This window comes from Heptranchias perlo, chromosome 3 (assembly GCF_035084215.1).
Source record: "Heptranchias perlo isolate sHepPer1 chromosome 3, sHepPer1.hap1, whole genome shotgun sequence".
NCBI classification, from domain to species: Eukaryota; Metazoa; Chordata; class Chondrichthyes; order Hexanchiformes; family Hexanchidae; genus Heptranchias; species Heptranchias perlo.
The window spans coordinates 96665480-96689028 of NC_090327.1; the positions used below are offsets into that span (position 1 = coordinate 96665480).

A 23549-nucleotide genomic window follows, 5' to 3' on the forward strand; every position below is an offset into this window, starting at 1 on the left:
GATACTGATGCAGCAGAGATTGAGGTTGTCATCCAAGATCCCTGTAACAGCAGTATGAGCATTCATAGGAGGTGTTCCCATTGTGCACATCACCTGCACCATTGAGGGCTCACTGAAGTTGACACATATTCCACCACAGTTTGCAGTACAGACAACCAGCCATTCATGAGTGAAGCAATCTGGGCAATGGACGACTCCACAATCTTCTCAAATCCAAAATGAAGAACTTCCTCCACATACTTTTGTCATGTACTGAATAACATAGCATAATGTTCCCTATCTATTTCATTCAACTTGACCTAATTTACCCTTCTAGCCTTCAATTGCATTTCCTGTAGATAATAATTCAACTTCTTTCGAAAGGAGCTCAGTGAGTTAATGCTAAATGACTCCAAAGGGTGTCCATTCCACACATCAATCAATATGAGAACAAAATAATTCTACAAATCACTAGCCTCGTGTGGTTTGGCTATTTTTAAATCTATCATCGGTAGTCTCACAACTACAACTGAGGTCAATTCATTCCCTTCATCATTTTAAATGCTTTAATCATGTTGTCTCTCAATCTTTACTCCAATGAAAACAAGTTAATTTTTCTCAGTCTGTCCTTAGAATTTAGAGTTCTAAGTTTCGGAATTATCCTATTCATTCTTCTCTGCATCGATCCACCCATATCTTTTTGAAGATATGCTGACTAGTGCTTCTCTTGAAATGACTCCTTACTGTAGCCATTAGTTGTGAAACCTTATTATCAGTTTGCTGAGGATACACGTGTAAACACCATAAAACAGCAATCCCCATGTCCACCATCAGCAATATCTTTAAAACAAAACTCCAGCTGCCTTTCCTGAACCCATGCTCAACATTCAACAAATTAGACATCTCTAATGTCCACTCACCAGATTTCAAGATAATTGCAAAGACTTTCCCAACACCTGATGATAAGCTTACTAAGGTTTCCAAGTATGTCCCAATGACCCTTTTTAAAATAACAAAATTATGTTAGACACTTCTGAATCTTGAAGGATCTCTCTCTCCAATTTGGTTAACGGAATCCTTTGTGATTTGAATTTTCACTAATTTCAATCCCTGTCTCCCTTGAGATGCATGGGTGCAATTTGCCTGGACCAGATATTCTGTCTGTTTTAAGAGCATCTGACCTTTTTATAACTATATATCTTTCATTATTTTGATACTATCTACATCCTGTCACTGCTGAAAATCTAATATTTGATGTTCCCTTCCTCTTTCCGGCTGAAGACGGAGGAGGGATGACAGTTTAATAACTCTGCTATTTCTTTGTCCCTGGATTAAAACCTTCCATTATCATTTTAAAGCAAAACTATTCTTCATTTCATCTTTTTACTGTGTGTACATTCAGAAAATGCTTTATGATTATTGGAGATGTTCTGAAGAGTCATCTTTCTCTTGGCTTCTCATTACTTTTAACCTGCTTTTTCTTGTATTTATAATGTATCCAATCCTCTGGTTTATTAGATTCCATGCATCTTTACATGGCAATATAATCATATCAGTCAGTTTCTTTTAATGAGCAACTGGGGATTTGATGGCCTCACACCAGTTACTAGTCCTATAGGGAACAATGATTTGTGTCTAAAGTTAATTACTCTAAAGTCAATTTATAATGTTGAGGCTCTTACTTTGACTTACATAAAAGATTGTAGCAAGTATGAGATTCTTAAAAATATATCTCAATACTGATCAGACTTGCCAATTAACCATCATCTTTCCTGGGGAACATCAAGGACTTGATATAGCACATTGTGTTCTTCTAAATAAAGACAATTTTCTACTATATACAGCATATTGTGACAAAATTATCAAAATGGTCATGAGCACCACAGCAAAACTCAATTTCCAGAGTTAAATTGATACAACTCTAGTGACCAACATAACACAATATAACCTCAATTGTTGAAAGTACAGGAGTACTAACTCTAAGTTAAATAGCCATACAACAAAACAGAAGCTTTCTTTTCTAAAGGTAGGTGATACGAATGATTCGGGCATTGTTCTGTTTGCTGGTAGTAAACAGTTTTCTGTCTGCCTCACTGGAAACCACCCTGAGGAACTGGTGGACCCAGTACGGCTGGAGTCTTATTTCTGAAAAGTCTTGCTTTGTTTGATAGACTTGGTTTTACCTCCTGTGTGGTCTCAAGAGGTAAATGCTTGTCAAAAGATGCAGAATGCAAAATGCACACTGAATTCTGTACATAAAAGACATTCTTCTTCATACACATCAAAATGCACCAGTAAAGCCGAAGGCAAGTAGAGAACGCACAAGTGGAGATTCGATAATTTATCAAACTCTAAAAATATGACATAGGATCCTCTCACTTCTATCCACATCAAAGGCAGACGCTCATCAAAGGCTCATGGATCTTGGGTCTCAAACCACCTCGGACCAGAACCGACATCACAACAACAAAATTTATATATAAAGCTTCTCCATTTTGATTTTTCTTTTCTTCATTCCCTGAGAGGCTGGAGAAGAGGCCTGTGCTCGACCCCCTACGGCACTCTGCAATCAGCAGAACGGTGGTGTGAAAAAGTTTTCTTCTTTCGGTAAAGAAGGGGGGGGAGGGGGGTGGTGAACCTCACCAACCTCGCTCAAGTCACACTCAGATTTTGCCTCCTTATGGGCAATCATCTGGACAACACTCATTGACTGATAATATTCCAGTCCAAGAACAAGCGATTAAATTTCTCTCAGAGAAATCATTTAAAACATTTTTTTATTGTCATTGAACTAATGTGTTAGCTTCCTTTGTCCGCTGAGGGAAGGGTGAAAATAGCAGAGGCTCTAGCCACAATGCTTCAATCCTGCTTGTGGGAGTGATGGCAGAAGACTGGAGGGTTGCAAATATTACAGCCATCCAAAAAAGGGGAGAGGGATAAATCCAGTAACTAAAGGCAAATCGTGTCTGACAAACTTCATTGAGTTCTTAGATGAAATAACAGAGAGGGATGATTAAGGTAGTGCAGTTGATGTTGTGTATATGGACTTTCAGAAGGCCTTCAATAAAGTACCACATAATAGACTTGTTAGCAAAATTGAAGCCCATGGGATTAAAGGGGCGGTGGCAGTGTGGATAGAAAATTGGCTAAGAGACAGAAAGCAGAGAGTGGTGGTGAACGGTTGTTTGTCAGACTGGAGGAAAGTGTACAGTGGTGTCCCCCAGGGGTCGGTATTAGGGCCAAAGCTATTTTTGATATGTATTAATTATCTGGATTGGGTTATAGGAAACATAATTTAAAAGTGTGCAGATGACACAAAACTTGTAAATGTAGTAAACAGTGAGGAGAATAGTAGCAGACTTCAGGAAGACATAGACAGTGAAATGGGGAGGCACATGGCAGGGGAAATTTAATGCAGAGAAGTGTGAGGTGATGCATTTTGGAAGGATGAGGAGAGGCAATATAAACTAAATGGTACATTTTAAAGGGGGTGCAGGAACAGAGAGACCTGGGGGTGCACATACACAAATCTTTGAAGGTGGCAAGCAAGTTGAGAAGGCTGTTAAAAAAGCATATGGGATCTGTGGCATTAGAAATAGAGGCATAGACCACAAAAGCAAGAAACCTTTATAAAACACTGGTTACGCCTCAGCTGGAGTGATGTATCCAATTCTGGGCACCGCACTTTAGGAAGGAGATCAAGGCCTTGGAGACGGTGCAGAGGAGATTTACCAGAATGGTATGGTTCCTCTAGAAGGTGAGGTATACGACCGACTGGAAGATGCTATTTGAATAACAACTCTTAGTCCTGTATCGCTTACAATGTTAACGGGTCTGAAGTTGGTAACTATCCGCTTTGCAGTAGCGTTATATTATCGCAATAAGCTTGATGCATGTGCTTGCAGCAATCCTGAATTTCTACAAAGACCTGGCAGGTTTCATTTGCTGTTGGGTTATTGTCACCTGTAGCAGAAGAACCATCAGAAAGTGTATTCTGAGAACTGGTGATGTTTAACACACAGGTGGTACAACAGACTAGATGTACTTCTGAGATACTGGAATGCAGATTAACAGCAGATATCCATATTAAAATATTGGTCAATTTAGACAATAAACCTAATTAAAAGACATTCCAGTGCATACTGCAAAGAACTTTAATTAGTTGATAACATGCTCTGCCGAAGGGAACATTTATGACTACATCATTCTTTTCAGAAGTAGGAGATCGGTATGGAATGGTCCAAATTTATAATTAGAAGTAATTATAATAATTATAATTATAGTAGAATAGTAACAAGAGTGAAACAAGCGATAAGATAACAAAGTAGGAAGTATGATTCTAAAATCGCAGTATCTTAAAATGGTTAGAAGTCAGACACAGGACAGGCAGAAAAGCTTCATTTGTTCATTCATTAGAAGGGAGGCCTTGAAGATAAGCACTTGCCTGAAAAAGACTTTAGCCTGGATCTGGAAAGTTACGGAGTGTAGTCAAGTTAAGGGAATTATGGATCTGTGTCTGCAAGGATAGAACATAATCAAATCGGTGTTGAATGATATATATGAGACATGCGAATTGTCATGTAGAAAGGGTGAGAACAAGGGAAGAGAAAGTGAGTGTTGGAACAGATACTTTAGAATTCGATTAAAGTCTGATCAACCTGTATACTGAGCTCAGAACTCAGAAGGTTTTGTTGTAAGTACTAGCTGTTAAGCATACAATAATTAAACATACACTTAATAAATCTATGACATCTGACATTCAATGTTGCGAGCCCTATTAATTTAAGAAGTAGATTATAAGAACACACCCCTCCTCTAAAAGAACCATCTGAGAAAGTTTTTAAGTATAAAGTTCCCATTCACATGTCTTTTGCATTTAGTGCTTCGCTCCATAATGCTTCAGTTTACCTTTCTTTTCCTGTCGATTGCATTCTGTTGAATATTGGTCCGCGTTAACCACAATTAATTTTTTAAAATTCACTTGTCAGCCCTATTGTGTACTTTTATTTGTAGCTCTCTTTCCTATTAAGGATGGCTCTCTGCCCTGCTCAGTCACATCCCTCCCCCCAGCCATCAACATCAAGTGGAAACCACCATTTCTCCCTGACTGAGCCTCCTTTATTTTTTTCTCATCACCTCTTCCTACACTCCCTACCAGTAGAGGTTGGGCAGCTGGGAAGTAGGAGCGACAAGGATAGGCACCAGAGGATTCATCGCCAGGTAAACTGAAATAATTTTTACTTTTAATTTGAAAACACACGAGGAAGGTTTGGTGACGTGTTAAGGGATGGAGAGCAAGTGAGGAATCCATTTTGTTTTAAGCCCAAAGATTAAAAACCTGTAGAACTTTGCTGACAGTGGCAGTCTTCACAGAGGTCACGAGCAGAATGATCGAGGTTAAACAACAAATTGATTACAATTAGATTTGAACTTTCTCAGAATTCATGCATGCTTAGAGACTAATTTATCTGTGATATAACCATAATAGATACATTCTATGCATTGCTTAACCTAAACACCAGCTGCGCCTGCTAGGCTCTGGGACCACAGATGTTAGATGTTTCAAGAGCCTGTGACATCTTGATAAAGACGGATACAAGCTGGTGCAGTGTATGTAGTTAGAAAGATATAAAATGGGGCGAGATTGTAACACGAGGGTAGAAGTTGAAACAGAAGAGATCTAGGAAATTGAGCTAAACAACTGTAACATGTGATCTTCTACAGCAAAGCATTGCCATGTATTGCAGGGTCTGTGAGTACTTCCTTTAACCCTTAATAAACTTGTAAGAGTATGACTCCTGTGCCTAAAACCCTCATTTCTGGTACATAGACAAGGACTGAAGTCTCTGCCTATCCCTGCATGATGTTTGAAAATTAAGCATTGAAAATTGGTGCCCTTTAATTTTAAACCCGGTATTATTTCCATAACTTCCACGATTAATGCGTTAAAAACATTAATTGCCAAAAAAAATTAAGGTTTAATCACAGACGTTAACTGCAGTTAATTGACAGCCCAAAATAAGTTGCATTAATTATTTTCAAAAGTTCTGGAGTGGTGATAGGTATAGATCTGCATTAGGACAAGCCTGAAGATTGTGCACAATCAGGCTTACAAGACCAGGACACGGAGAATGGGAGGACTAGGGAGAGAAACAATGAGAGTTACTAGTACCGTAAAATGTGTTAATTTCACAAAAAAAACCTTTGCTTTGTCTGTGTGGCGTGTCAGTCCCATTTATTGAATTGTTAAGTTTTTAATGCTGTGCTAGCTCTTTCAATCACTATTTTTCTGGCTCACCAACACTTGTAGTGCAGGAAGATGTTGGCTGATGAGAGTAACCAGCCGGTATTGCAGTCGACATGCATTCCACGCACTGGCATGCTCCAGTTATTCGTAAAAAAATGTGCAGGTCCTTTCCTCCATGCTCAGTCGGATGGAGAGAGGCACACCACTAGCACTTCAATTTAATCAGCCGTGTATTTAAAGTGGCAGAAAACAGATAGTCAAAATTCACTGTATTTTGTGTGACCAGGACATAAAGATGCATATTTTTAATTTTTGGGCACATTTACATCCAGGTTGCTGGGAATTGCACAATATACCTAAGGCTAAATATACAGAGAAAGATTCAGCGTGTGCTGCAACATGATGAAGACCGACCTGTGCTTCATTAGATTAGGCCAAACAAAGAAATAACCATCGTCAGTCCATGTATGGAACAAGTATTTATCAGAGGATATTTCATACGCATTTACCTCTTCTGCATGGTAGCTCAGAGTAAATCAGGTGCTCAGGTTTATTCAGAACAGTAATCTAAAGGCAAACAAATCTTACGTAGGCCCCTTGCCTATTTCTGATGCCCATTGGCGACATCGTCTGAAAACACATCAGGTTCTACACGAACACTGACGGCACCCAGCTCTACCTCACTCCCAGCTCTCTCGACCCCTCCACTGTCTCTCATTTGTCACATTGCTTGTCTGACATCCAGTACTGGATGAGCAAAAATTTCCTCCAACTAAATACTGGGAAGACCGAAGCCATTGTCTTTGGTCCCCGCCGCAAACTCTATTCCCTAGCCACCGACTCCATCCCTCTCCTTGGCCACTGTCTGAGGCTGAACCAGGCCGTTCACAATCTTGGCGTCCTATTCAACCCTGAGATGAGCTACCGACCACATAGCCACTTCGTCACCAAGACTGCCGACTTCCACCTCCACAACATCGCCCGTCTCCGCCCCTGCCTCAGTTCATCTGCTGCTGAAACCCTCATCCATGCCTTTGTTAGCTCCAGACTCGACTATTCCAATGTGCTCCTGGCTGGCCTCCCATCTTCCACCCTCCATAAACTTGAGCTCATCCAAAGCTCTGCTGCCCATATCCTAACTCGCACCAAGTCCCGTTCTCCCATCACCCCTGTGCTCGCTGACCTACATTGGCTCCCGGTCCAGGAACGCCTCGATTTTAAAATTCTCATCTTTGTTTTCAAATCCCTCCACGGCCTCGCTCCTCCCTATCTCTCTAACTTCCTCCAGCCCTACAAACCTCCAAGATCTCTGCACTCCTCCAATTCTTGCCTCTTGCACATCCCTAATCGCTCCACCATTGGCAGCCGTGCCTTCAGCTGCCTAGGCCCTAAGCTCTGGAATTCCCTCTCTAAACCTCTCCACCTCTCCACCTCTTCCTCCTCCTTTAAGACGCTCCTTAAAACCTACCTCTTTGACCCAACTTTTCATCACCTGTTATAATATCTCGATGTGGCTGTGTCAAATTTTGTTTGATAACGTTCCTGTGAAGTGCCTTGGGACGTTTTACTACGTTAAAGGCTCCATATAAACACAAGATGTTGTTGTAGTTGTAGTAGTAGTAGTAGTAACTTCGGCAAGCACTACGACTATTCTGCAAATCGTATCTACCTGCGAAGAGGTCAATGCCATTGCATAAAAGACAAACAAACACCGCCAGAGTTCATGGGAGCAGACGCCCACCCGCTTACCGCATTTAGGTATAGTCACGTGCAGTTCAGTAAGTGGTTTCTCCACAAGTTGGACGATTTTAAAAGAACCTTTATTAAGAGTTAACATTTGACACTCATACAAGAACAAGCTTTGAAGAAGCAAGCCAATATTTGACGGAAAACAACCTATTTTACAACGATTCGGCCTTTAAATTTGTGGTCCTCGGTCAAATTCATTTTGTTTTTTAAACCTCACTCAGTCCACCGGCGGGTCCTCGACGTTTTGCGCTGCAGATGTTACAGAACTGTTTAAGAAAAATTAACAGATGTTAATCAATATTGCTCCCAAAAGGAAGTGGCTAAAATACCATTTTTTTTAAAGCTTAGATACCAAAAGACTAGAAACATTACTGAAATTTGTAACCATTACTGTGACTTTTGGATAAGCTTTTGTGGAGGAGGGGATTAAAGCTCATTAATTACTTAGCTCACTGCAGGATCCCCTAGTTTATTATTTGCTTGTACTTATGTTACAAGCAGTTCCACACGTCAAAGATATTTAGAATAGAGGAGTAGAAAGATCCGTAACAAAAAGATTTGGTGCTAAAATTGTGATTTTTATTTTTTTAGAAATTTGGACCGTTTATCATATTTTCTATAGGAGATCCAGAGTGCTGGTAAATGTCCCCAAAACAGCTTCAGTTGAAGTATGGGCTTGTGCTTGACATGTTTTGTGACCCAGTATGTTTTCCCTATGTCCAAGGAAGCTACTCCACACTTCAAACGGGGTGTCCTTACCATACAGTGCAAGAAACTGCAAGCACACAGAGCTGCTTGCGAAAGTGACTCCGCTATAAGGAGCTTGTTTCATGGGGCTTGAGTGCTTTCTGTAATATTTTTGCAATATAATATTCCTCCAATTAAACATTGGGAAGACTGAATCCATTGTCTTCGGCCCCCACCACAAACTCTGTTCTCTAGTCACTGATTCCATCCCCCTCCCTGGCCACTGTCTGAGGCTGTATCAGATTGTTCGCAACATCGGCATCCTATTTGACCATGAAACATAGAAAATAGGAGCAAGAGTAGGGCGTTCGGCCCTTCGGGCCTGCTCCGCCATTCAAAATGACCATGGCTGATCGTCTAACTCAGTACCCTGTTCCCGCTTTTTCCCCATATCCCTTGATCCCTTTAGCATTAAGAAATATATCTATCTCCTTGAATACATCTAATGACTTGGCCTCCACTGCCTTCTGTGGTAGAGAATTCCACTGGTTCACCACCCTGAGTGAAGAAATTTCTCCTCATCTCGGTTCTAAATGGCATACCCCGTATCCTGTGGCAGTGACCCCTGGTTCTGGACTCCCCAGCCATCGGGAACATCCTCCCTGCATCTAGTCTGTCTAGTCCTGTTAGAATTTTATATGTTTCAATGAGATCACCTCTCATTCTTCTAAACTCTAGTGAATATAGGCCTGGTTGACCCAATTTCTCCTCATACGTCAGTCCTGCCATCTCAGGAATCAGTCTGGTAAACCTTTGTTGCGCTCCCTCCATTGCAAGGACATCCTTTCTCAGATAAGGAGACCAAAACTGCACACAATACTCCAGATGTGGTCTCACCAAGGCCCTGTATAACTGCAGTAAGACATCCCTGCTCCTGTACTGAGCTGAGCTTCCGAACCCATATTCTTCCATCACAAAGATCGCCTACTTTCACCTCCGTAATACCGCTCTTCTCTGCCCTTGCCTCAGTCCATCTGCTGCTGAAACTCTCATCCTCTAGACTCAACTATTCCAATGCTTTCCTGGATGGCCTCCCATCTTCCACTCTCTGGAAACCTCAGCTCATCCAAAACTCTGCTGCCCGCATCTGAACTCGCACTAAGTCCCGTTCACCCTGTCCTCGCTGACCTACCTTGGCTCCCGGTCCAGCAATGCCTTGAATTTAAAATTCTCATCCTTATATTCAAATCACGGCCCTACAACCGTCCGAGAACTCTGCGTTCCTCCAATTCTTGCCTCTTGTCCATCCCCGATTTCCTTTGCCCCACCTTTGGCGGCCGTGCCTTCAGGTGTCTCTGCCCTATGCTATGGAATTCCCTCCCTAAACCTCTCCGCCTCTCTCTCCTCCTTTAAGATGCTGCCTAAAGCTTACCTCTTTGACCTGTCCTAATATCTCCTTATGTGGCTCAGTGTCAAATTTTGTCTGATAACGCTCTATGAAGCGCCTTGGGACGTTTTACTACGTTAAAAGGTGCTATATAAATGCAAGTTGTTGTTGTTTGTCTTTTCGGACTTGGACACAACATAAACCAAAAGGAACCCTCCGACTGGAAATGGGTGACACCGGGATATCCAGGTCCCTTCATTTCCAGTTTTTAAATTTTCTCATAACTTTTTCAGTTTTTATTTTCAAAAAAAAAATTAAAAAGTCAGGGATGAAGGTGGGGCGGGGGGGGGGGGGGGGGGGGGGAGAATAATGCAGCTGAAAATCAAAATGATGAAAAAAAAATCAGCAACTCTTTTACAATTATTCAATGGCTATTTTACTGATTGTAGAAACATGGAGGGTAAAATTGGTCTTTGGCAGTCGTGCAAAACGGAGGATAGCGAATCAGCATCCATTTTACACATCCTCCCCGATATTAATTTCTATTGCCTTCAATGGTAAACAATGGTGTAAAATGGGCAGTCGATTCACTATCCTCCGTTTCGCACTACTGCCAAAGACCAATTTCACCCCCATGGAATTTTTAAGAGCCTGAGGAGGCCATTCAGCCCTTCCTGCCTGTGCGGCGGCTGATTTTACACATTCCCATTTTCCTGCTTTCTCCCTTTTGTACTGTTCTAATAAAAGAGTGCCAGAAGGGGTTTTATTTAGGTTACACATATATATTTTTCGATATATGCTGGAGAGGCGAGATGAGATAAAATTTTCCAGATTACACCAGATGTGGTCTCCACGTGCAACTGAAAGAAGCAACAGAACCAAATCTCAGGAGACAAAAAAAAAATCTTTTGGAAACTCATGTAGGCTGACAGTCAGCTCTCCTGTGCAAAATCTGTTTTAGAAAACTCAATAAGGCATCATTCTAAAGAGTCAATATATATTGATTAAAAACTGCAAACAAAGAACCTTTAACATATCAGACACTTTTACCTAAAGAATTATAGACATGTCAAACAGTACTCAACACAGGACTTCTCACTGCAGTTGAATGATGTGGAAAAATATTTTTGTTGTACTTTTAGAATATTTTTCTCAAGTTTTATATGAAGTCGGAAAAGAAACGGCATGGGAATCACTATTGTCAGTCACAGTTTGTAGCAATAGAGGGTTAATAAACATGGCAACATACAACAACAATGTGAGCACAGTAAAAATGGGAATAACATTTCAACAAATGACATGGCCCTTATTACTCTACACAAACTATCAGAGTCAACAACATACCAAGCTAGGAGTAGGAAGGCAATCCTTGTGAAACATATGCCTGCAGTGGAAGACCACCACACTGAATGGTTTTGCAGCGTCTGAAATGAGGAAAGACATAACGGTCACTCATACAGAACCTAAACATTAAAAGTTCGAACGCTAAGTGCAGTAAAATCAATAAAGTCAACAATGAAAAGGAGCTGATTGGAACGCGGGAACAGGAATAGGCCATTCATCCCCTCAAGCCTGTTACGCCATTTGTGAGATCATGGCTGATCTGTGACCTAACTCCACATTCCTTAATACCCGTGGCTAGCAAAAATCTATCAATCTCAGATTTAAAATTATTAATTGAGCTAGCATCTACTGCTTTTTGTGGGAGAGAGTTCCACACTTCTACCACCCTTTGCGTGAAGAAGTGTTTTCTAACTTCTCTCCTGAATGACCTGGCTCTGATTTAAGGTTACGTCCCCTTGTCCTAGACTCGCCCACCAACGGAAAAAGTTTCTCTCCATCTACCCTATCACTTCCTTTCAAAATCGTGAAAACCTCAAATCAAATCACCCCTTAATCTTCTATATATTCCAGGGAATACAACCCTAGTTTATGTAATCTCTCCTCATAATCTAACCCTTGGAGCCCTGGTAACATTCGGGTGAATCTGCGCTGCACTCCTTCCAAGGCCAATATATCCTTTCTAAGGTGCGGTGCCCAGAACTGTACACAGTACTCCAGATGTGGTCTAACCAGGGCTTTGTGTAGTTGTAGCAAAACTTCCCCCCCCCCCCTTTATAGTCTAGCCCTTTAGTTATAAAGGGCTAACATTCCATTAGCCTTTTAAATTATTTTTATACCTGACTACAAAATTTTAAGTGACCCCTAAATATCTTTGGACCTCCACTGTCCCTAGCTTTACGCCATTTAAAAAACTCAGATCTATTCTTTTTTGGTGCAAAATAGATGACCTCACACTTACCTGTGTTGAAATCCATCTGCCACAGCTTTGCCCACTCACTTAATCTATCAATGTCTCTTTGTAATCTTATGCTCCTGTCTGCACTACTTACTATGCAATCAATCTTTGTGTCATCGGCAAACTTGGATATACGGTTCTCTATTGTGTTATCTAAGTCATTAATAAATATAGTGAATAGTTGAGGCCCCAGCACAGATCCTTGTGGGACACCGCTAGACACTTCCTTCCAATTCAAGTACATACCTATTATCCCTATTCTATCTTCTATCGTCTAACCCACCTCCTAACAGGTCAATAATTTGCCTTCAATTCCATGAGCTTTAATTTTAGCTAACCGTCTCTTATGTGGAACCTTATCAAATGCCTTCTGGAAGTCCGTATAAACTACATCCATAGACATTCTCCTGTCCACTACTTTAGTTACTTCCTCAAAAAATTCAATTAGGCTCGTTAGACATGACCTACCCTTACATGGAGAAAACATATTTGCAACGTGGAACGCTGAACTAATGCCCCGTAGGGTTAAGAAAAATGTAGTGACAGTTTATTGAGCTATTCTCCATGCTTAGCCATTCACAAATCATGGGGTACACATTCACAAATCATTAAACTTAATGTAAGTTCGGAAGACCATAAAAATAAAAGCAATCAAAGTCCCGGGGTTCATTTCCAGAGGAATAGAATTGAAAAGCGCACTTAGAATACTGTGTACAGTTCTGGTCTCCATGTTACAAAAAGGATATAAAGGCACTGGAGAAAATGCAAAAAAAATTTACACGTATGATACCAGAACTGAGAGGCTATAACTATCAGGACTAGGGCTCTTTTCTCTAGGAAAGAGACAGTGGAGGGGTGACCTGATAGAGGTCTTTAAAATTATGAAGGGATTTGATAGGGTAGACGTAGAGAAGAAGTTTCCACTTGTGGGGGAAGTCCAAAACTAGGGGCCATAAATATGATAGCCATCAATAAATCCAATAAAGAATTCAGGAGAAACTTCTTTACCCAGAGAGTGGTTAGAATTTGGAACGAGCTACCACATGGGGTGGTTGAGGTGAACAGCATAGATGCCTTTAAGGGGAAGCTACATAAGTACATGAGGTAGAAAGGAATACAAGGATGTGCAGACAGGGTTAGATGAAGTAGGGTGGGAGGAGGCTCGTGCGGAGCATAAACACCAGCATGGACCAGTTGGGCCGAATGGCCTGTGTCTGTGCTGTAAATTCTATGTAATGCTATGTCATTGGGTTACAATGTAGCAGTCATTGTAACCCAATGACTGCTACATAGTAACCATTGCAACCACATAAAAGGAAATCTGTACCAGGTCAAATGGGATCTGAAATCAATTCAACAAAGAACAGAGATCTGAACACTGACTTTCTTTCTTGTAGGCCATCTGGGAACTTTGCCACTTGGAAACTTGGGACATTTTTAGAGATTCACTGGAAATAGGAAGAGGACCCAAGGATTGGAGAAAAGCACACACCATGCCAATTTCTAAACAGAGGCAGGAAGGTAATCAGAGGCCAACAATCTTGACATCTGTAGATAATAATGGGGATAACGAAGTACCTGGAGAAATATGGAAGATAGAGTGTCCACATGAGTTTCTGGGAAGGAGATCATGCCTGACAAATCTAATGGTCTTCTTTGAGAAGATATGGGGAACTCAATAGAAGGTGTATATTCAGATTTTAGAAAAGCAAGAAGACATGGAATAGGGGAAAAATTTGGGAATGGCCCAAAAGTAGCTCAGAGGAAGCAAAGAGACATTGTACATGAAGTTGCACCAGAATGGAGGAAGGTGATTGGCAGGTGCTCCACTTCAAACTCCAAACAGGAATTACCTCCAAGAAACATTTGTTTGATCCTTAAGGGGCTGAAGGTAACAAGTCCAATACCATTGACAAGTCAATTGTAAACAATTTTACAACACCAAGTTATAGTCCAGCAATTTTATTTTAAATTCACAAGCTTTCGGAGGCTACCTCCTTCCTCAGGTGAACGATGTGGAAAATCATTGACAAGTCAGATAAGGCTGCGATTGCAACCACCACCAAAATATCAGCCAGGTACCAGGCACAGTTGAACATCTATGAACATTAACCACGTCGGAACCCAGAACTTTTGCACCATTGCCAATAATGGAGCCGGACCATAACTGAAGAACAAGGCTAGGCCATTCCTCCCCTCGAGCCTACTCCGCCATTCAATTAGATTATGGCTGATCTGTACCTCAACTCCATTTATCTGCCTTAGCTCCATATTCCTTTATCCCTTTACTTAACAAAAATCTATTGATTTCAGTTTTGAAAGCTCCAATTGTCCCAGCATCCACAGCCTTTTGGGGAGAGAGTTTCAGATTTCTACTACCCTTTGTGTGAAAAAGTGCTTCCCGATTTCCCTCCTGAATGGTCTACCATTTTAAGATTATGTCCCCTCATTCTTGATTTCCCCCATCAGAGGAAATAGTTTCCCTGTATCTACCCTATCGAATCCGTTTAACATTTAAACACATCGATCAGATCACCCCTCAATATTCTTGGTACTAAGAGGGGCCTCATGGTACAAGACGCTGGTACCCTGAACCGAAGTCATGAAATGGCTTCTGTTATCCCTCATTAGTCCTGTAGACTGAACAGGCTGAACCATGATTGGAATCCTTGCTCTTGGATGCCAAACCTCAAATTGCACAAGGATTCTGTTGGCGGCATTTCGAACTGTACAACAGCTCTTCCACTAACTCATCGGAGATGCTCCATCCCAGTGAAGTGAATGTGTAGCAGGTGCTGCTGCAGTTCTTGTGGAACGCTCACTAACACAGTCAATCCCATAACGCAAGATCCTAAGGCAACTAACTGTGCTTCCACATTGACAGCATCAACCACTGGCTCCTACTATAGTAAACCAGTTTAAAAGAAGTCAACCATTGGAAGGTATTGTCTCTGAAAAACCAGTGAATAACCACAAAGTGAGAGAACACTGCTCAGTGCAGGTTTAGTCTCAACCTGCATTGATTCCTGTGCAAAGACATGACTGTCCTATGAGCCTAATCATTTGGACTCTTTATCGGGAGATATAAGATTTCTCTCCTAGGCAACAGACTACAAAGCAGAAGGTATGGTACTGGACTAGCAACCCAGTACGGAAAGTTGCATTTTTAGGAATTGAGAGTGAAAAAATCGTTTCACATACAGTGGTTTAAGGAAATGAGGAATTTGAGACAATCAGAATACTTTGCATGCTACAGACACAAGAAACAATATTATCCCATGAGCCACAGACATACACCAGATGGAAGACTTTAGATAAATATATTGATCATTTGAACGAAAACGCTATAGATTCACGAGGCTGTTTTCTTTATTCAAAAGGGGAGACATTTGAATGGAAATAGGTTAAATGGTTAAACTTCCTTCAAGCTCAGTCAAAACATCAATTTAACACTAAAACTATCTTTGGAGCATCAAAGAAGAAAAGAAAACTGATCTGGAGCACACTTGCGCAAAGGAACTCAGAATAACAGAACTGCTGGGTCACATATCTTGCTGCTGAATAATGAAAGGCAGGACCTCCAGCTTAAGTGTATGGAGTTTTACTTTGCATGCAAATCAGATAAATAACACGACAAAGTGCTTTGTGCAGTTCAGATTTACAAGGTTTCCTCTCCCCCTCCCCACTGACCCAAACGTCACCTACCTGCAGGCAATATGGGAGCATGACACGATTCACATATATTCTCTTCTGCAAGAAAACAGATAGGGATTATTGTACATTCTGCTGGTGAGACATCATTTCCATCAAAGGATAATTATCTGACCTGAACCAAACATCTAAAGATAGTAAAACCAGGAGAAACCCCCAGAAAGGAAGTACCAAAAAACAGTCTAATTCCACTCGTAAAATCAGATTCCTAAACTTTTCTGACCTTCATTCTTCCTTATTAGAGGAATATTTACATTTTAGCTCCGAACACATTTTATTGAGTGTTAGTCAGAGTGTTGGCTGTTCGGTGTGAAAAAATAATGCCACGCAGAGTATTTCTCCACATTAACCAGAAATACTCAATGTTAACAACATTCAGCACGAGTTTAATTACAGTCTCGCCTAAAAGTGCAGCGGCCTCTGTGATATGGATAGATGCGAAAGGGTTGCTTACCATCAACGCGAACGCCTCTCAGCTGGGTTTTATGCATTTTTTTCAGCAATGTCAAACAGTCAGAAACAATAATCTTTTTACACCCCTCCCGCAGCAAAATCTGCAAAGAAAAAATGAGCACAGCTGAAATAAAAAATATAAATGGTCTTTTTTTAAAAATCTAAGACACTTTCCTTTTTGTTAAGATGCTGCCAGGGTGAGGTGTGTTGGGTGAGGGGGCAAAGGGAGGGGTTGTGTTATACTCTGTCACTTAACTATTGAAGATAGAGCAAAGAAAGAATTTGCATTTATATAGTACCTTATCATGTCCTCGAGACATCTCAAAGTGCCTTGCAGCCAATGAAATACTTCTGAAGGGCAGTCGTTGTCGTAGCCAATTTGCACACAAGGTCCCACAAACAAGAAATAAGATGAATGACCAGTTAATCGGTTTTTGCTGGTGTTGATTGAGGGAAGAATGTTGGCCAGGACACAAAGAAAACTCCCTGCTCTTCATATAGTGCCATGAAATCCACAGGAACCATGGAAGCAGTGAGATGGGGCCCTAGTTTAACATCTCATCCAAAAGACGATACCTCTGACAATTGGTACTGCATTGAAGTGTCGCCCTAGATTATGCACCACTGGGGCTTGAATCATCAACCGTATGACTCAAAGGCAAGCTGACACTACTGTACTCGTTAAAAGTAAATCAGGAACCATGTGGGTATCAGTCAGCTTGAAAGCTGTCACTTTATTAGAAACTTGCAAGAACTAAAATAGCTTTTCTCATCAGAGGCATATCCGGTTGAGGTTCGAACTCTACTACTGACTAGATAATGCAAAATCAGGTGCAAAAATGAAGTCATAGAATCGCAGAATGATAGAATGATAACAGCACAGAATCATAGAATGACAAGAGCACAGAAGGAGGCCATTTGGCCCCATCGTGCCTTTGAAAGAGGCCCGTCATACCTCTTTGAAAGAGCTATCCAATTAGTCCCACTCCCCTTCTTTTTCCCCAGAGCCCTGCAAATTTTTCCACTTCAAGTATTTATCCAACTCCCTTTTGAAAGTTACTATTGAATCTGCTTCCACCACCCTTTCAGGCAGTGCATTCCAGAGAGATTGGGTCGACTCTGCCTGTATTCACTCGAGTTTAGAAGAATGAGATGGGATCTCATTGAAACATATAAAATTCTGACAGGGCTAGACAGACTGGATGCAGGGAGGATGTTTCCCCTGGCTGGGGAGGTCCAGAACAAGGGGTCACAGTCTCAGGATACAGGGTAGGATATTTAGGACTGAGATGAGGAGAAATTTCTTCACTCAGAGGGTGGTGAACCTGTGGAATTCTCTACCACAGAAGGCTGTGGAGGCCAAGTCACTGAATATATTTAAAAAGGAGCTAGATAGATTTCTAGACACAAAAGGCATCAAGGGGTATTGGGAGAGAGCGGGTATTGAGATAGAGGATCAGCCATGATCATACTGAATGGCAAAGCAGGCTCGAAGGGCCCAATGGCCTACTCCTGCTCCTATTTTCTATGTTTTCCAGATCATTACAACTCTGCGTAATTTTTTTTCCCATCATGTCGCTCTGGATCTTTTGCCAGTCAACTTAAATTTGCGTCCTCTGGTTACCAACCCTTCTGCCATTGGAAACTGTTTCTCTTTATATACTCTATCAAAACCCTTTATGATTTTGAACACCTCTATCAAATCTCCCCTTAACCTTCTCTGCTCTAAGGAGAACAACCCCAGCTTCTTCAGTCTCTCCACATAACTGAAGTCCCTCATCCCCGGTACCATTCTAATAAATCTCTTATGCACCCTCTCCAAGGGCTTGACATCTTTCCTAAAGTGTGGTGCCCAGGATTGGACACAATACTCCAACTGGGGCCTAACGAGTGTTTTATAAAGGTTTAGCATAGCTTCCTTGCTTTTGTGCATCTAATAAAAACTGCTATACTGCCCCACTCTTTACAAATATCAGCATCTCCGGCGAGATCTGATGATAACTGCTGCCCTAACCCTTCATTAACATTCCACTGGCTCGTTTGGAAATAGTGATACTCTAAAGCTAAAACAGCCTCTGTCCTTAGCAGTTTGTTATTGGCTCTTCCCAATGGCTCACTGAGTTTATCCATTGAGTAGTTAAGCCCCACACAGGTCAAGAAGGTCCCAGGTTCGATTCCTGGTCTGTGCTGAGGAATGAAGAGGAGGCGAAAAGGCATACGATCAAAAAGAAAAGGTAAGACCATGACTCTCTCATTGCCCACAGTAAGTCACAGCCTCACATTTGTGAGGAGTCTGAAGTTTGATAAGAAGTGTGATGCTTACCCAATACCTTCAATATATACTAACGGATCTTCCACTCGTGACAAGTTGGACGTTTTATAGGAACAGGGGTGTTATATACCAAGTAGTATTACCAGGGACACTGACTTCTCAGCACTGCGGACGACCCTGAGAACAAGGCCTGGGATTTGGCGATACGGTCTCACGGTCTAGCAGTATTGTCAGGGGCATCTAGGATTTGGGAGCACTGGGAGGGGAGCTCACTGGAGATGGAGATTCTCGGAACACTGGGGCAGGTCCTGGAATCTAGGATCAATGGAAGAAGGATGCTGTGATCTGGGGGGATTGGTGAGGCAGGCCTCAGGGTCCGGGAGTAGTTCTAGAATTGGGAGTTAGGAGGGGGCAGGAGGTGCTGGGGTGCAACATGTTTGAGAGCACTGGAATCTCTCAAAATAAGGGATTGCTGGGATCTGTAAGTATTGGGAGGAGCAGGGCCCAGATGAACGCGGCCCAAAATGCCATTGGCACCTTTCAAACCATCTATTTTACACAGTCTAAGATTCAGTTGCATTGCGCCCTCATCAAAATGTGATAGTTATTTACAATAAATGCCAAACTATCTAAATGCAGCTGTTTAGGTTAGTTACACAACGAGAACAGTAAACTTGACTTTGCAACAAACAATGGGTTGAATTTCCACAGGGATTCTCTCCACCTTCTACAGCAACTCCAGCGGAAGATCGGTGGGAACCAGGGAGCAAGTTTCTGCCGATCTTTCGCTGAAGTCACGTCAGGAGATGGGGAGAACGCCTGTCGAAATTCTACCCCATGTTATTTTTCCTCATTCCCCTTTTCTCCAATACTGACCTGTAAGTTATAATCTTGAAGGATTTTCACCAACGAATCCCTCAGGTTAGGGATCTCCATGCCTTCCTTTATTCGGTAGATCAAAAGGATTGGATCAACATGGGTCCCAATATTGTTCAACAGTCCAGTTATAAATGCTGTGGGGATGGGAGAGAAGTGTTTGTTAGCAGGCAGTTTCGGGGACTGGCCCAGTGGACAGGATTCACGTACCAGCTAGCTGCAGATCAACCAAGCACTGAATCCCAACATCTCAGATCCCATCCCATACTGTAGAATATTAGTGCTTTTAAACTGATGAGTTATCCTTCAAGACTAGTTTAAAAAAACACAATTAGCGACTGCTTGGAAATAAAATCATCATATTTCCCATTTTCCTCAAAAGTAGCTGAAAGGAAGGTCAGCAGCTACGCAGCCTTAGAGCTCACATGCCTACAAATTTCAGACTTTGCTTTATATAGTTTTTATATGAAGGTGTTTGGAAATGGGGAGATGAAGACTTTTGTAAAGGTCAGAGCACAAGGCCAGAAACACAATGACGTGACCTGAACTGTGACCTGGGTAGAGTACAATGCAGGCAACCACTGGAGGGCCTGGAACTCCTCAAATGGTCAAACTGCAATTGAACTCCGTCCCTAGTCAAAAAGGAGAGCAGTTTTAACACATCCTCCTTACTTTTTCTACACTAAACAATTCCATTATAGATCTGTAGGTGCCGATATCCCTACATCACAATGTAGATTTAGTGACCTCCTTACTCTCCTTCCCCCTGCCCAGCTCAGACACAAACAGAATGTGCATTCGATCCATCCCTTACTCACTAAAAGATGAAAGAACTGACCAAAAAGAGAGGAAATGTTTTGGGAGGTGGCAGGAAATCAGGCAGGACAGTGCATATCAAATGTCCTAGTAACCAGCTAGCCAGGGGCTCAAGTCTAAGGTGAACTTCAAACTGCACAATTCCAGACAGGCTCCAAGGACATGTGGGAGACTGTCAAATCTGTTTCCGATATTCGGCCCAACTCCAGTGTCTCTCCTCTGAGGATAAGGTGGGAATGTTGGACATGATATCTGACATTTCAGCAAATACAGAAAGTTGCACTGAAGTACAGGAGTCCAATCAGCCAAATCCAAATCAGAGAAGGTTAAACATCTCTCTCAAAAGCTTGACCCAGGAGTTTCCTGTGGTCTATTGGCACCTAGTGGCCAAGATATCCCAACCCTGCTTCTGCTAGTTCAGCTTGCATCAATGAACCAAGTGGCAATCTCAACCTTGCTACCTATCTATACGCAACCTACGATACCCACAGCTAAGACCATTGTGTGTGAATGTACATACACCATGACCCATCTAGATAAAATGTAAGAGTACAATTGTGCTGAATGATTCCAGTTATACCACAAACTATCCAGTTATACAGATTTCACAAGTGACAATGAAACCACGTCTTTGAAAAAAAATCTTGGTAGAACAGGAGCTTGTGCTTTCAAAGGCCGGTCAGTTTCTTGTGTTACAGATCATATCCAAGCTCATGAAAACCAGAGTGAATGAGAAGCTGCTGCATCATCTCAATCACAACGTGTTTGATCAGAAATTTGGCTTGAGCGCAAATTGGCTAACCTATGAGTTTTACAGTCCAGAAATGGAGGGATTTTTGATGTCCAGCACACAGCCTGAGAACAGTTCCTGCGACTGTTACGGCCTTTAATAGGATATGACACCGTTGCCACATATGGCACAACCAGCAGACTAAACGGGTGACTTCCCTCTGAGGAGGCACCAATCTGATAATGATAAAAGGACAAGCCTCTTATTACAATTTTTTAGTGGGTCCCCTCAGGAAATCTGTTGACCGCAATTTTAATTTTCATCTAAGACCTGGCTAATGTTATTAAAAGTGGCGGATTGTTATCTCAGAGATGACACTAACCGTTACTGAATAACGAAGTCCCCATCTAAAAGACAAGCAGAGGAGAGAGATAGGCAAGTGAAGAGGTTTAGAGACAGTTCCAGAGTTCAGTGGCTAAAGGCTCCATCGTTGATGGTGGTAGTGGACTGGGCAGGGGAATACGTACGGAGTTGGAGAAGGTTGCAGAGGTAGGGTATAGCAGTCCATGGAGGGAAAGAAAGTGAGGAGGAATGAGGACAGAGAGGAAGAGCAATTAAACTGAAATAAGAAGTCATCAGTAGTGGTAGGGCATGTCTTACATCACTCAGTACAAGAAACCAGCACGTTATGCTCAGGGTACAAGATACAACTTGAAAGGGAGCCAGAATTGAGAGGAGCATGAGAACAAAGACAGGAATAAAGGTAACTTTTAGTTTGTTAATTTTTTTTCCTCCTGGAGCACTTTGGAAATTTTTTTGATCTTTATAAAGTAGAGTTTACCATGTTTGAGCAATTCAGTCTCACCTATGTAGCCTCTATTAGTGGCTTGAGTCTGGCCTATAATTGGTCGCGCAAAGGGCTCCATAGATAACCATGCGCATAAATTGTGATTAAATTCTTCTTGGGTAGTAATGAATTTAAAAAATGAAAGAAGATAAAATTGCACTGAACAAAGGTCGCTTGTCAATTCTGTTTCCCAAACAACAACTTGCATTTATACAGCGCTTTTGATGTAGAAAAATTTCCCAAGATGCTTCATAGGAGAGTACTCAGACAAAAACGGATGCCAAGCCAAAGAGGAGACATTAGGACAGGTGAGGGTTTTAAAGAGGGTCTTAAAGGAGGAAAGGTGGAGAAATTTATGGAGGGAATTCCAGAGCTTTGGGCTGGGGTGAAGGGAGTGGGGGATGCATAGGAGGCCAGAGGCAGAGAACGGTAGAGTTTTGGGTGGGGGGGGTGCTCTAGAGCTGTATGAGGGTACACAGATAGGGAGGGGGTGAGGCCATGAAGGAATTTAACATGAGGATGAGAATTTTAAATTGGAGGAGCTGGGGGACTGGGAGCCAACGTAGGTCAGTGAGCACAGGGGTGATGGACGGGTGGGACTTGGTGCAAGTTAGGAAAAGGGCAGCAGAGTTTTGGATGAGCTCAAGTCTACAGAGCATGGAGGATGAGAGTCCGGCCAGGAGAGCATCGTAATAGTCAAGTCTAGAGATGAGAGTTGCAGCAGATGATGGGCTGAGGCAGGAGTGGAAGTGGATGATGTTACGGAGGTGGAAGTAGGCAGTTTTTGTGATGGAGAGGATATGGGGTCAGAATCTCAGGCAGGGGTCGAATCGGATGCTGAGGTTGTAAACCATCTGATTCAATCTAACCTAGTGGCTGGGGAAGGCGAAAGGATCAGCGAGAAGGGAACGGGGCTTGTGGTGGGGGCTGAAAATGATGGCTTTGGTTTTCCCAATGTTTAACTGGACGAAGTTGAGGCTGATCCAAGACAGGATGTTGGACAAGCAGTCTGACAACACAGTCAGTCGAGGGATCGAGAGAGATGGAGGAGAGGGAGAGCTCGGTGTCATTAGCGTACTTGTGGAAATTGACCCCATGTCTTTGGATGATGTCACCAAGGGGCAGCAGGTAGCTGAGGAAGTGGAGAGGGCCAAGGATAGATCCTTGGAGGGCTCCAGAGGTAACAGTACAGGGGTGGGAAGAGAAGCAGTTTGTGGAGATGCTCTGGTTATGATTGGTCAGGTAAAAGTGGAACCAGGCAAATGCAGTCCAGGAATGATAGTGCACCACGGTTACAGTCAGTCCCAGTCACAGAAAATGTCACTTGTAACTTTGATTAGATCCGTTTCAGTGCTGTGGCAGGGGCGGAAACCTGATTGGAGAGATTCAAACATGGAGTTGCGTGAAAGATGGGCATGGATTTGGGAGGTGACAACACTTTCAAGGTCTTGAGAGTAATGGGAGGTTGGAGATGTGGTGGTGGTTTGCAACAACAC

At 42.1% G+C, this 23549-nt stretch overlaps 1 protein-coding gene across 2 annotated transcripts in view; it reads right to left on the minus strand.

Moving 5' to 3' along the window:
* Positions 1 to 8024: 8024 nt before the first annotated feature.
* Positions 8025 to 23549, minus strand: part of vps41 (VPS41 subunit of HOPS complex) — a 181061-nt gene continuing 165536 nt past the window's right edge. For both annotated transcript variants that reach the window (XM_067980957.1, XM_067980963.1), the window contains exons 25-29: positions 19661 to 19797; positions 16514 to 16613; positions 16054 to 16098; positions 11394 to 11473; positions 8025 to 8241 (exon numbers count right to left, since the gene is read on the minus strand). In XM_067980957.1, coding sequence (XP_067837058.1) covers positions 8182 to 8241; positions 11394 to 11473; positions 16054 to 16098; positions 16514 to 16613; positions 19661 to 19797 — 422 coding nt within the window. In that variant the 3' untranslated portion in view covers positions 8025 to 8181. The remainder of the gene's footprint in view (positions 8242 to 11393; positions 11474 to 16053; positions 16099 to 16513; positions 16614 to 19660; positions 19798 to 23549) is intronic.